Here is a 14058-nt window from a genome sequence, read left to right as displayed (position 1 = left end):
TAAGAGCCACCACAATGTTATAGATGAAGAGTGAAAAGTACAGAAGATGGGTGACTTATCACCCATGGTCACACAGCCAAGGACATGCATGTCTTCTATAATAAATCACTCTCTCATTCAAACCCTTGCTCGATTACTTCAGGAAAACCTCTCCAGGAACTTATTTATCTCTTTCAGTTCCTTTGTTAATCAAATCAAAAGAAAACAGAAACAAAGCACCCTAAGGGTAGCACTAGTGATACACTTGACATGGAAAGAAATCTACTTGGAGGAAAACTATACCTAAGAACTTCCACAAACCTTACAACCTTGCAAGTTAGTTTAGAATCTTCCTGAAACAATCATTATATTGCTGCTTCTTCCAGATAAATCTGTCCTGAGGCTCCAACAATCATGATAAATATAACACTTTCTAATTTAATGCTACTTTGATTACTAGCATTGCAACATTATTTTTTTCCAATGTTTTCTTCTTCCCTAGGGTTTTAGATCTTTATAGAGCAGACTAGCACCAAAGTACGATTTACAACTTTATTTCTATGGAGAGAAATGCTCTAAAATTTCCAAGAGCTATGCCCAAATACTTTGTGGAACACAATGTTTTAAAGTTGGAAACTTCTAATATTGATGAAATGAGTTTTCAAAACAAAAACATCTTTCAACAGGAGCACGCAGGGACAGAGGGGGCTCCTTGATTTAGCCTCTTATTCCTGCCCACCCCTCACCCAGCCTTGGCCCCAAACACACACAAAGATGATTGAAGTTCTGTAAAAATAATCTACTACTCAAGCTGTTCCAAAGTAATCTGAGGAGGAGAAAAAAAGGACCAGATATATGACTGTAACTCCTCAAATAACTAAGAATATTATTGATAGCTTATTTTAGACTTTGGTTTATTCTCATCATAATACATTTCATCTGAAATTCAGCATTGCCCATTGAATTCTTGAAATTTCAAGATTAATGTTGACAACAATTTTTTTCATATTTATGTTTTGGTTTTTTTTAAATAAAAGTAAAAAGTTATTCTGAACTGGAATTTGAAGACAATTAGAAAATCAGCTATAGGAAGATTTGTTTTTATCAAAAATCTAACTTGTTGGAACATCTTAGTATTAATTATTATACATATATGTTAAATTATTTCATTAGATTACATTATATTTTTAAATTAAAGAACAAAGAATGTCAAAAAGATTTTTCCATAAAACAAGAAGCACCTTCTAGAAACTTCCTATTCAGAAAAGATTTTTGCAATTTAATTTTTAAGAACTTATAGCTTTATAAAAACATTTATTCACCACAGTTTTCATAAAAATATTGTCCCTTTTCCTTTGTAATCCTGTTTATAATTATCATTATATTTAATTTTAGCACATCTATGTAAAAGTTAAATCTACCCTTTGCTAAAAATGTTATTTTAGAAACAGAGAAATTCAAGCAGCCAAATAAATTGGAGATTTTTTGTACTTTGGGGGATGTCTCAAACCAAAATCAAGTTTTAAAAAATTACTTGATGCTAAAGATTTTATCTTGAAACATTTTACAAATTGTCAAAGATACAGAGATATAAGCTCTAGAAAAGGAAAAATTAAGAATTAAGTTTGCAAGCAAACTTGCAAGAAGTTAAAAGGGAGTTGCTTCAGGACTAGCTGGCCACATAAGAAAACACAGCAAATACCTGAAGAGAAAAACTGCACCAAATCACCAAGGTTGCTAAGTTTACATTAGACTATTCATAATGAGAAAACAGCAACTTTATCACAATCATTGCATTCACAAAGATCATACGTCTTCAGGTAGGCAAGGCAGGGAGTCTGGATTTACAGGAAGTTTTATTATTTGGAGACCAGAACAGTCTCCTTTATTTTTGCTATATATGAGGATACAAAGTATTGTGATTCCAACTGTAGAGTATGTATGGTTTTGAAATCAGGGCAAAGTCTTATATTTCACTTCTACAAAATGTACATTTTTACTTATTGAACATTCTGTCCTCCTTCCTTACCATGAATACACATAGTTGGTTTTCAGGGTTTTAATGTGGTTGATTTAGTTGGTATGTCTCTTCAAATACCTTCTCAGTGAATTTTTTTTAAACTTGCTTTAGCCCAAATGTGAGCGTTCCCACATGTTTTTTATCCTACCTAACACGGACTGGCACCCTTTAATATGTATCCCATAATCAACCACCCATGCTAATTTCTTGGTTTAACCAGTCATTAAAAGCAGGCTTCACTCTTAATAAACCTGTTTCATAAGAAAAACATATAGTAAGAAAGCAGTCTTAAAATAAGCTACATAAAGGTAAACACAAATAAATATAATAGTCACTGTAAAATATTTAAACACAATATTGCTCAGTCATGTCTGACTTTTTGCGACCCTATGGACTGTAATCCACCAAGCTTCTCTGTCCATGGGATTCTCCAGGCAAGAATACTGGAGTGGGTTGTCATTTCCTCCTCCAGGGGAATCTTCCCCACCCAAGGATTGAACCCACCTCTCCTGCATCTCCTGCATTGCAGGCAAATTCTTTACCACTGAGCCACTGGGGAAGCCCCAAACACAATATAGATAAATAAAATTTAAGGTGTTTAGGGGAAAAAAATCATCTTTAAGTCCATACACTAAATTTTAAATGTTTCCACCACAGGATATGGGTTAAACTCAAATTGGTTTGATATCAAAATTAAAGAAATAGCATTAGATTTATAACTTCCTTTCTTCATCACTTTAACATGCACTTAAAAGTAGATTTTATTGCTTCTCTGGAATACTTATTAACATTAATCTTAATGTTTCTAAATATTTTGTGGTTACAAGAAATAATTCGATAGTTGAAATAATAAAGCATTCCATAAAAGATGATGATAAAGAGACAGACATTAATTCCCAATGATTTAACTTTCCAACCTATCTACAAGTTGTAGTTTGAAACAAAAATTACCCTTCCATTATTAAAAATGAAAATTATTGTTTTCTTTTTCAGTCCTTCTAAATTTTGTTACCCTGCTTGGATATGCTGCACTCTTCTGGGCATAGAATTTCACAGCAGTTATCCCCCAAAAAGCCATACAGTTGGCTTTATCGAACAATAATTTCCCATTAACAAAAACTTTAGGTGTATGGTTCATTTTACACAAAACAAATACTGTAATGATGGTTAAAATGAATACTAAAATGAAATCTGTAATAAGGATTTTTAAATTTAATTTTAGATTTTCTCACACAGTCTAAATCCTGAGAACAATTATGCTGTGGGCACCTTCCTGAAAGGTGTCAGCTGTTTCCTTTCTTCTAAAGACAAGCAGAACCATCTAAAATCACCTTTCTAGAGAAACATGCTGGATAGAAGATAAGCCTGCTAACAACTAGCTTTCAGAAGTGGGAAATGGGAAGTTAGTCAACTTTCTCCTCTCTGATAACCCTTTATTTGCAGAGCAACAGGGGAATTACAAACACGTTTTGCAAAATAATGCTGTCTAGAAGACAATCTCTGTTGGACCAAGTCCTTATTTCCCTGGAAGTAGTCAAATCCAAGTCAATTTCAACAATGTTGAAATTTATTACTTGAAGCTATGGCAGCATAAAACTTCTTTAAGTGGAAAATACGACCAACTTGTATGAGGTAGGTGAATTTTGAAAGTGGGAGTGGGTGGGGGAAATACACCACTTTTTTTTTTTTTTTTTTTTTTAAGGGGGAGAGGATTCAGTCGAAGATTTCGGAGCAACCACAAAACCATTAAGCCTCTTAGGTGAAAGGATGTTCGACCAAAGAGCTCAAAAGCTGAGCTCAAGAGCTCTCCAAATCACAGCCTCTCATCAAGGGACTTTTGGCTTAACTGATACCGAGCACTGGCGGAATCCCTGCTTTGGGTAAAGAAGAGAAACCACGCTTCATAGAGATCTGGCAATTCTTGGCAAGACCCTGTCCTTCAAGCCCTCTGGAGCGGGCCCCGCACGGCCAGGCGCAGGTCCGAGAGGGCAGCCGGGAGGTCCCGCATCAGCCCAGGCGCCTCCCCCGCAACTCGAGACCAGCCATCCTCTGGGACCCGGGCCCGAGGCCAGAGCGGGATAAACTCCCGGACCCCGGGTCCCGCCCGCCGCCTCCGGCCCATGGCCTCCGCGGAGGGTCAGACTGCCAGGCTTCTCGCCGCCTCTCCCGCCCGCCTCGTGCCTCAGGGGCCCGGCTACCTCCCCGCCCCCGGCCGGGCCCCCGCGAGGCTGCGCTTCCCGTAAACTCCCCTCCCGGCACGGCCCCCCTCCCCGCCTCGGCTCCTCCCTCGGGGGGCCCTGAACGGCGCGTGATTGGCCCGGTCGCGCCGTCACTCTCCGGCCGCGTCACCGCCCTCGTTTCCGACCGCCCTGAGACCGGCAGTGGTGTTAGTGCTCGCGGGGCCGCGGCGGAGGGTGTCGCGCTGCCCTGCTCGCTCCGACTCGCCCGCGGGTCGGCGCCCTAGCCCATCCGCGCGGTGCTCGGGGCTGCGGGGAGGCACGCTCAGACGCCACCTGGGAAGCGGAGAGACAGCTGGTCCCAGCTTCGGGATGAGGAGCTGGAGAAGTTGACGAGTCCCCCACCGCTACCCCTGCTGCGCCTCTCCCGCGCTGCCCTCTGCAAGGAGGTGACCGCGCGCGGCCCTGCTCCAGGTGTGCGCGGGACACCCCGCCCCCCAGACCCGCCAACTTCACCCCTAAGTCCAAAGAGTGGGCTCTGAGGGCGGTGCCGGCAGCCGGACTCCGGACTCCGTGCCGGGGGAGCTGTCCTGGCGGCTCTCGCGGCCGTCGGAGGGTGGAGACCGGTGGAAACTTTATCACCATCCTGGTTAATTACTGTGTTTTTACTGTTTCTCTCCCCGCAGGGGCTGCAGCGAGAGGTCTGTCGCGCGCGCGTTGTTTGCCAAAGGAGCCGCCTCAGGGAGAAGACCCTGAGGGGAGTTGTCTCCCCGGGGGAATACCTGCAGCCCGGGCGGGGGGTTTGGGCGGCCTGGATGCCCAGGACGCAGCCCCGCGGCCGCTGACGCCCGGCGGCGGCGAAGTTTGGCTGCTGAGCGGCGCGGCGCGAGGCCACTGGACAGCGGGCGACCCGGCGGCCGGGGCGGCGGGCGCGATGCCCGTGGGGGGCCTGTTGCCGCTCTTCAGTAGTCCGGCGGGCGGCGGCCTGGGCGGGGGGCTCGGCGGCGGCGGCGGCAGCAGCAGCGGCAGGAAGGGGTCGGGCCCCGCCGCCTTCCGCCTGACGGAGAAGTTCGTGCTGCTGTTGGTGTTCAGCGCCTTCATCACGCTCTGCTTCGGGGCGATCTTCTTCCTGCCCGACTCTTCCAAGCTGCTCAGCGGGGTCCTGTTCCACTCCAGCCCCGCCCTGCAGCCGGCCGCGGACCACAAGCCCGGACCCGGGGCGCGCGCCGAGGACGCGGCGGAGGGGCGCGCCCGGCGCGGCGAGGAGGGCGCTCCGGGGGATCCCGCGGCCTCCCTAGAGGACAACTTGGCCAGGATCCGCGAAAACCACGAGCGGGCTCTGAGGGAAGCCAAGGAGACCCTGCAGAAGCTGCCCGAGGAGATCCAGAGAGACATCCTGATGGAGAAGGAGAAGGTGGCCCAGGACCAGCTGAGTAACAGGGCGGGGTTCAGAAGGCTGCCCCCAGTGTACTTAGCACCCGTAAATACAATCGGGGCGATTGACCGGGAACCCGCCGACGCCGCCATCCGCGAGAAAAGGGAAAAGATCAAAGAGGTGAGTGCACCCAGCTAGAAATCCCTCCAGACCCGCGGTGTTTTTCTGGGAGAAATGACAGACGTTTGAAACTCTTAACTGTGTGATATTATAGTGTTGGGGGTGGGGGGCGGAGGGCATGTCTGTAACAGTGTGGGGAGACAGGGAGGTTTTCCACTTACACCATATGCAGTGTCAAAGGCTCTTTCACTTCCCTTTTATTGTCAAAGTAGATGTGACCAATTAGGATCTGAGGTTGAATCCCGTTGTTTTTAACTTGCATGCTCGAGTGAGCATAAACCACACGAAGTAGGTATTAAATACATGGGCAGATCCTGTGCAGACTTCCTCTTCCACTGGCCAATACGTGGTTAATCGTCCCTGAAAACAGCAACAGTGAAGGTCCCAAACAGCCTTCTAATAAAACATGGACGTGGGTTTGGAATGAAGCTTGAATGTAAACGCAAAGCATCGATCACGCATCACAGAAATGTTCCAACAGCAAGCCAGCCCAGCCCGCGTTCAGTCACGTGGCCCCATTCCGCCAGGTGGCATCCTGTGTGTACTTACAGACTATAAAGGTGAAACTTGAGAACTTGTTATCATAGGGGGCACACTGTTGTTTACTTTTCACAAAATGAAAAAAAAAAAAAAATGTAAAAAGCCAGCCTACTGCTTCTTGCATTTCTAGTGTAGCTAGAAAAAGAGTATTCCATGTGATGCAACAGGTTTTCCTCCACAGCAGCACAATGATGACAGACTTAATCTCGGGCAAACATGGACTTTGTTAAGTCTTTCATAATTTCTTTCCTTTAATTTTCGGTTGGAACTTGAAACATATGGTCAGTTTGTGCTTAGCTTGAAGCTGAAGAGGACCTTAAAAATCGTTTCAGACTATCATTTTAAAAATGAACGTTGAAGGGCCCAGAGCCCCAGAACCAGTTAGTGACTGAGTCAGGACTTGAAGCCCAGATTTCTTGTCACCAGGCTGTCTGTGGACAAGCCTCCTTTCTCAGCTACTCTTCCCTGTGAAACTATACCATTCTGGATTTTTGCACAATCCAACGACTGTAGGAACCATGTTAAAAGCATGTTACCCCAAATTTTGATTCCAATTCCTGAAATACACTATGAATTTTCATTTTTTTAAGTTTCACAGGGTTTGAAAATAAATCCTGTGTTTTGACATTGGACCAGGTACTCAGGAAAGGAAGCTTCCTGATTCCCCCCCATTTAAAGAGCATAAAAAGAGTTTTGAGGTTGTGAAGAGGTACTTAGCCGAAGTGGCTGCAAATTGGAGGTAGCTTGATCATTTTAGAATTTGTGACTTTCATATGACGACCAGCTGAATTTGTTTAAGCTGTAATTGAGCAAGTTAAGATGGATTTGGGCCCCTTTCAGTTTACCCTAGGCAAGCTGCCTGCAGTCATCCCTCCTGTACCATATAGCCCATCAGCCTTTGAACTATGAGACCCTTCCTCAGGCATAGAACCTTCCCAGACTTGGGGAAGTGGGTTGTACTCCCTGTGACAACTTCTGTCTAGCAGTTTTCCTTCTCCATGAAACTCTTCTCCCACTCTCCAGGAAGATGGAAAAAAAGCTCTGCTTTTACCAGTCATCTCCCTCTCCTTTTCATCTCTCAGCCTCCTTGAAAATATCCCACCAAAACCCATAGATAAATTAGCCCCAAATCTGTATCTGTTTATGTTTTCCTTAAGTTTGAAGTGGTGTAATTCACATTTCATGCCTCTGAATTCCTATGAACTGACAGTTAGTGTAGATCACAATTGTCCCAGGATATTATTTTAAATATTATAGATCCATGGATGTGAAAAAGCTATTGGTACCGATTAGTACTGAGTAAAAGTGCATTTAGACCAGAAGCACTGGGACAGTAGCAGTCAATTCAGGACAGAATATTAACAGTATGTGTTCCTCACGTATCTGTTGCTATTAGATCCACCGTTATCTTTGTCTGTAGATAAAAAGGTCTTAATTAACCATGTAAAGGAAATTTATGTAGCCTTCTGTATCAGTGTGATGCTAACATCTTTGTACCTGGATGTTTTGAAACTGCCCAGTCTTGCATAAAGTGATGGAACTAAATGGATTCTTTAAAATTTCATGTTGCCCTGAGAACCAAGGTGGGTAGGAAGGTGGGGGTAGAAAGCCAGCATGATTAGCTTCAGTATTTAGTCAAAGACTAATGGAAAGAAATGTATTATGGTTTTTCATCAGATTAGTTCAGGCAGATGTGTTCGTTTGTAAACCAAAAAAAGGTTAACTCATACTATTATAAAGCTATGCTGTAAACATTCAGTTTTAGAGAGGGAAGAGTGGTTGCCCATTATGAATGGACTTCAACTTGATACATTTAGATTCAGTTTCAGGTACCATGTATGCCTTGTCATGAACCAATGGATCTTTGCCTTGATCTTAATTTTTATTGTTCCTGTTTTTTCTAGTTCTTTTTATTTACTTAGGTTCTCTATCACACCTGGAGGTACTAACAGTGTTATAGGTAAAATTTAGAAAGTATTGATATAAGCAAGTCTTCTAACATATTGGGAGCTTGGACTATAATTTCTGAGCCAAACTTTCATATTGTAAATTTGGTTTAAAAACAGCCAGTGATTTTTTTTGCCAACGCAGTTGTGTTACTGGTATTGTGGTAAATTTTTTCAAAATTTGTGTTAAGGGGAAACAATCTTTAATTTCAAATAGGATGTTTATTGCCTAGCACCCTTCACAAAAAGTGCTAGCTACATGCTTTCTAGTACTGACTGGATGGATGACAAATATTTGTCATAAAACTTAAAACTGAAATTAAGACATCCCCCCACCCCATGAAAACTTTGTAAATAAATCAACTCTGGGACTTCCATGAAATTTATAATATACACATAGTATGTATTCCCACGAGGCTGATCTTTTTAAAATTGTGCTTAAGTTGCCCTTAACTTTAAAAAGCAAATGAAGCACAGAAGTGAAAGAACACCGTGGAATTTTTAGAAAAATAGTAATTTGCTTTTCTACCCCAACATTTTTTAAAATCAGGAAGCTTTTAGGGGGAGTCTACCCAAAGCATCTATACTATCCTTTAGAATTAGAACCTTAATCCTAATTTAGAGTATGAACTTTTCCCCCCAATTTTGTGTAATTATGGGGACGGTTTCTGAGTAATAGGGCCTGAAGACAATCAAACTATCAATGTGATCCCTCCCTTCTTAGACTGGAACCCCCTCCAGTCTAAATGGGATGGGAGTGGGGAGGCTGACAGCCAGGTTTGGGTCTATCAAGCACGGTTTTAGGACCAGGTAACTGTTGGGTCACAGTTTTCTTCTCTAGGTTTCTCAAAACAGGCCTTAGTTTTTAATTCCAGAACTGTTACATAATTAAAAGTTGAAAGCAAATTTTCATATTGATAGCTAATGGTGAGGATATATTTTTATGCCTAACACACTAGCCTTAGGTTGTGCATGAGTCTATAATTTATGTTAACTACTGACAATTAACTTTTATTAAAAATCAGACATAGGAATAATCTACCTTGACATATTAAAACAAGACGTTTTTATTTTGAAACTTATTTGTATGAGTAGTAGTGTGGAAAATAATATTTGCAAAATAATAAAGGCCACAATTTGAAGACCTGACTCTGAAGGAGCTTGGATGCCCTTGGGTTACCTTGCCTGTTCAGCTCACCAAGTTCTGAAACACACCAGACATTGAACAGGAGCAAATGCAAGATTTTCCCACTCTTAGGACCTTCCTCAGAGCAGGTAGCGGAGAAAGCAATGGCACCCCACTCCAGTACTCTTGCCTGGAAAATCCCATGGACGGAGGAGCCTGGTGGGCTGCAGTCCATGGGGTTTCGAAGAGTCGGACACGACTGAGCGACTTCACTTTCACTTTTCACTTTCATGCATTGGAGAAGGAAATGGCAACCCACTCCAGTGTTCTTGCCTGGAGAATCCCAGGGACAGGGGAGCCTGGTAGGTTGCCATCTATGGGGTTGCACAGAGTCGGACACAACTGAAGCGACTTAGCAGCAGCAGCAGCAGAGCAGGTAAGTCATGGAGCATTTGTAAAAATTTCTCTCTTTAACAAGTAAATGAATAAATTTAAGATTTCAGCAGTGTAAGTATTAGAGTAGATGCTGAGTGTTGAACATTAATATATGTACAAAAGCAGGAAAAGATTGTTAATGGATAATCAGTTATGCTCAGCCTAATTTTCTGTAAGCTACTGATAACTTGTTTGGGAGGAGTATTTTTCTGTTACTGGGTAACTTAACATTCATATAAAGGAGCTTTATATAGGATCTAGAACCTAGTTAATTCAGTGGAAAAGAGGTTAAAAAAATGCATTTTCAAGTAAATGCATCTTTATTTCTTAAGTGAGCTAATAAACCACTTTGAGAAATTTGTGTTGATGATTCACATTTGTAAAAAGTGTCTTTGGATGAGTAAATTTGTTGGACTTCAGCAGCTTAGTTAACTTATTTGTATTAAATTATATAATAAGCTATGGTAATACAAATTCATTATCAGAGCGAGTTTAAAGCATTGGTCTAAAGGTCAGACAGGAGGAAACCCATCAGGTCAGTATGAGTGATGAGGGCTATATATACATGGGTAGATCAGCACTGCATAGGACCCTTATATCTCATAACCCAGTAGAGAACCTGTGGCCTTTTTAGTCCTTTATAACCTGCTGCTGCTGCTAAGTCACTTAAGTCGTGTCCAACTCTGTGTGACCCCAGAGATGGCAGCCACCAGGCTCCCCCATCCCTGGGATTCTCCAGGCAAAAACACTGGAGTGGGTTGCCATTTCCTTCTCCAATGCAGGAAAGTGAAAAGTGAAAGTGAAGTCGCTCAGTCGTGCCTGACTCTTCGCGACCCCATGGACAGCAGCCTACCAGGCTCCTCCATCCATGGGATTTTCCAGGCAAGAGGACTGGAGTGGGGTGCCATTGCCTTCTCCGCCTTGATAACCTACAAATCCACAAAAATGTGTTTGTCAAAGGTGAGTTTTGGTTGGTCACAATAGGAGTAGCTCCCCTGCTGGGCTCCGTGGATACCGTGACATGCCTTTCCCCTAAGGAGACAGAATGATAAAGGACAAGCCAGTGTTTGGTATTTTAAGAAAGAGATTCTTTCTTTGGGGGAAACTAAGTCTTGACTTTTCCCTCAATATTCTTTGTCTTGTGTAGTAGTAAATAATTGAGCTACCTCTAGTCCCCCACCCTTTACTACTAAATATGTTTAAAGGTCCTTCAAACAAGTCTGCCAAATTTTTTACTATTACCAAAAAATGCTATAAAAATAACTCTGATTTTTGAAAGTAAACATGGAGTTCAGTTCAGTCACTCAGTTGTGTCATACTCTTGTGACCCCATGGACTGCAGCACGCCAGGCTTCCCTGTCCATCACCAACTCCCGGAGACTTGCTCAAACTCATGTCCATCAAGTCAATGATGCCATCCAACCATCTCATCTTCTTTCATCCCCTTCTCCTCCTTCCTTCAATCTTTCCCATGTGCTCTAAGCCATAAAATATTGTATCTGAATGAGACTTTAGAGATAGCTACAATAAAGGCAGCTGAGACACAAAGATTGCCCTGAAAATCATTTTGCTAGTTAGTTAGTGGTAGAGTTGAGCGTGGAAGTCCAATCCTGGTTGAACGTTGCTCATTATCCGGACATGACCTGCCTCCTAAGTAAAATGTCAAGGAGGTGTATAAATTGACTCTTATATTCATTATTTGCAGACACTAATGTCAAGTAACTGCAAAACATGTACAATCCTGTAGTACTATAACTTTGGTCTCATATGAATTATGTTAACTATTGTAATTTAAAAAAAGATCTTTACTAGGGGCATGGTTAAGAAGGCCTCTTCCTTTTAAAGCCATCCTGGGAATTTTGATGACATCTTTTTCTCTTTATGAAGATACCTGCAGGGAAACAGAGGCATTAGTAATCACTCAATTGGGCATTCTTTACAAAGAGAGCTGGGGGAGAAATTTAAAAAAAAAAAAGAGGAAAAGGGTGTACCAGCGTGGGAGAGTTCTTTCAAACCATAAATGTAGGTGCTGTTTTGATAATGCATAATGCATAACAGAAGAATTGAAAGTTAACCTGAAGAAGTATATATTTTTTCTTTTCTAAATTGTGAAAGTATGATAACACATTTGCAGGAGACTTGGAAAATAAAGAGCAATTATATATAGTTCCACTATGTATTATAATTATTTCTAAAAGTAGATAAATTAAGATTTTTAGTTGGAGTTTCAGTTTCAAACTCTCAAAAATTAATAGAACGGATAGACAGAAAATTAGAAGGATATAGTAGACCTGAAAAAGCGCTATGAATCAATTCAGTGTAATTAAGATTTATATAATTTTCACACAACAGAGTACAAATTCTATTCTAGTTCCCATAGACTATAAACCTGGAGACACTGGGACATATCCAGGGACATAAAACAAGATGCAAAATTTTCATGGTCTAAAGATATTGAAATCATATAGTCTGTTCTCTTATCACTATGGAATTATGTTAGAAATCCATATCGAAAGATATTTGAAAATAACCCACATATTTTCACGTGCAATGTGACAGTTACCAAGAGCGATCTGTACTTAGCCATTGAAAGCTTCAATAAAGTTATAAGACTGAAAAAACGAAAAGGGTGATTGCAGAGAAAAAAGGATTTAAATGAGAGGATCAAAGGATCAAAATGAGAAATTAACATAAAAATACTTAACCCCATGGGTTTGGAAATTAAATGTTTATTTTTAAATAAGTGTATCAAAGAAACCATAACAAGGGAAATTAAGAAAGTGTTTGTGACAGAATAAAAATGAAAAGAGAAGTTATCAGAATTTGTTGCATGAGGCTGAAGCTGCTCAATACAACTAAATGCAATATGGAATCTTGTATAAGGTATGAAAACAAATAAGGGACAATAACATAAAGTTTTTTGATATTTGAACAAAATCTTCACTTTATAATACAATGTGATACAATAATACTGTATCACATGTTACTTTCCTGGTTGTTTCTGTTTGCAACATAGTATTTCTTCATATTCTCAGAATTGGATTCGAAGTTTCAAGCCTCATTCAAAAAAAAATTTTTTTTTAAATCACCAAGATAATAAGCTTTCTAGACTATTAGCAGTGATACTAGATGCCAGAATAAATGGAACTATATCAAAGTTTTGAGTGAATATAAATTAGAAATCTAGCACTCTGTTCATAGTCAAACAAGTAGAATCAAAATGTAAATTTTTTAGCAAGGCAAAAATTCGTAATTTTCTAAAATATATTGTGCATGCTATTTATGTACATATATGTATACAAAAGCTTTCTGTTACACTTGATGTAGGCTTGAGAAAGAACAACAAAAAAGAGAGATGGAGAAATTGGAAAACATAAACAAAATAGGAGCACTGAACGTGAAATAGAAAAAAATGAAACAAACTAGATAGTACTAAAAGATAATCATATAGTCCAGTAGTTTTAAACATGGCTGCTCATTAGAATCAGGTCTGGAGCTTTGAAGGAAAAACAATACCTGTGCATTTGTATTTTTCAAAATATTCCAAGATAATTCTAATGTGCATCTGGATTTAAAAAAGCAATTACAGGTTTTTTCTCTTAAATGGTAGTTTTGGGGATATAGAATTTTACTGATTTCTGTTGATATGGTCTTCCCGGGTGGCGCTGGTGATAAAGAATCTGCCTGCCAGTGCAGGAGATGGAAGAGACGTGGATTCGATCCCTGATTCAGGAAGATCTCCTGGAGTAGGAAATGGCAACCTGTACCAGTATATTTGCCTGGAAAATTCCATGGACAGAGGAGGTTGGCAGGCTACAGTTATAGAGTCACAGAAAGTGGGGCATGAGTGAGCAACTGAGCACACAGTCATGAGACAGTGGTATTAAATGAATAATAATTACGTGATCACAGTAGTGTGAGGGGACCGGATGCCATGATCTTCGTTTTCTGAATGTTGAGCTTTAAGCCAACTTTTTCACTCTCCTCTTTCACTTTCATCAAGAGGCTTTTTAGTTCCTCTTCACTTTCTGCCATAAGGGTGGTGCCATCTGCGTATCTGAGGTTATTGATAGTTCTCCTGGCAATCTTGATTCCAGCTTGTGCATCTTCCAGCCCAGCATTTCTCATGATGTACTCTGCATAGAAGTTAAATAAGCAATATACAATATATAACCTGACGTACTCCTTTTCCTATTTGGAACCAGTCTGTTGTTCCATGTCCAGTTCTAACTGTTGTTTCCTGACCTGCATGTAGGTTTCTCAAGAGGCAGGTCAGGTGG

General features: G+C 41.3%; 1 protein-coding gene across 3 annotated transcripts in view; it reads left to right on the top strand.

Moving 5' to 3' along the window:
* Positions 1-4513: 4513 nt before the first annotated feature.
* MAN1A1 (mannosidase alpha class 1A member 1) overlaps positions 4514-14058 on the top strand; it is a 173210-nt gene continuing 163665 nt past the window's right edge. For all 3 annotated transcript variants that reach the window (XM_025294777.3, XM_044924435.2, XM_025294776.3), the window contains exons 1-2: positions 4514-4650; positions 4863-5731. In XM_025294777.3, coding sequence (XP_025150562.1) covers positions 5111-5731 — 621 coding nt within the window. In that variant the 5' untranslated portion in view covers positions 4514-4650; positions 4863-5110. The remainder of the gene's footprint in view (positions 4651-4862; positions 5732-14058) is intronic.

This window comes from Bubalus bubalis, chromosome 10 (assembly GCF_019923935.1).
Source record: "Bubalus bubalis isolate 160015118507 breed Murrah chromosome 10, NDDB_SH_1, whole genome shotgun sequence".
Taxonomy (NCBI): Eukaryota; Metazoa; Chordata; class Mammalia; order Artiodactyla; family Bovidae; genus Bubalus; species Bubalus bubalis.
Note: the sequence above shows the minus strand (reverse complement) of the source record. Positions and strands in the feature narration are given on the sequence as shown.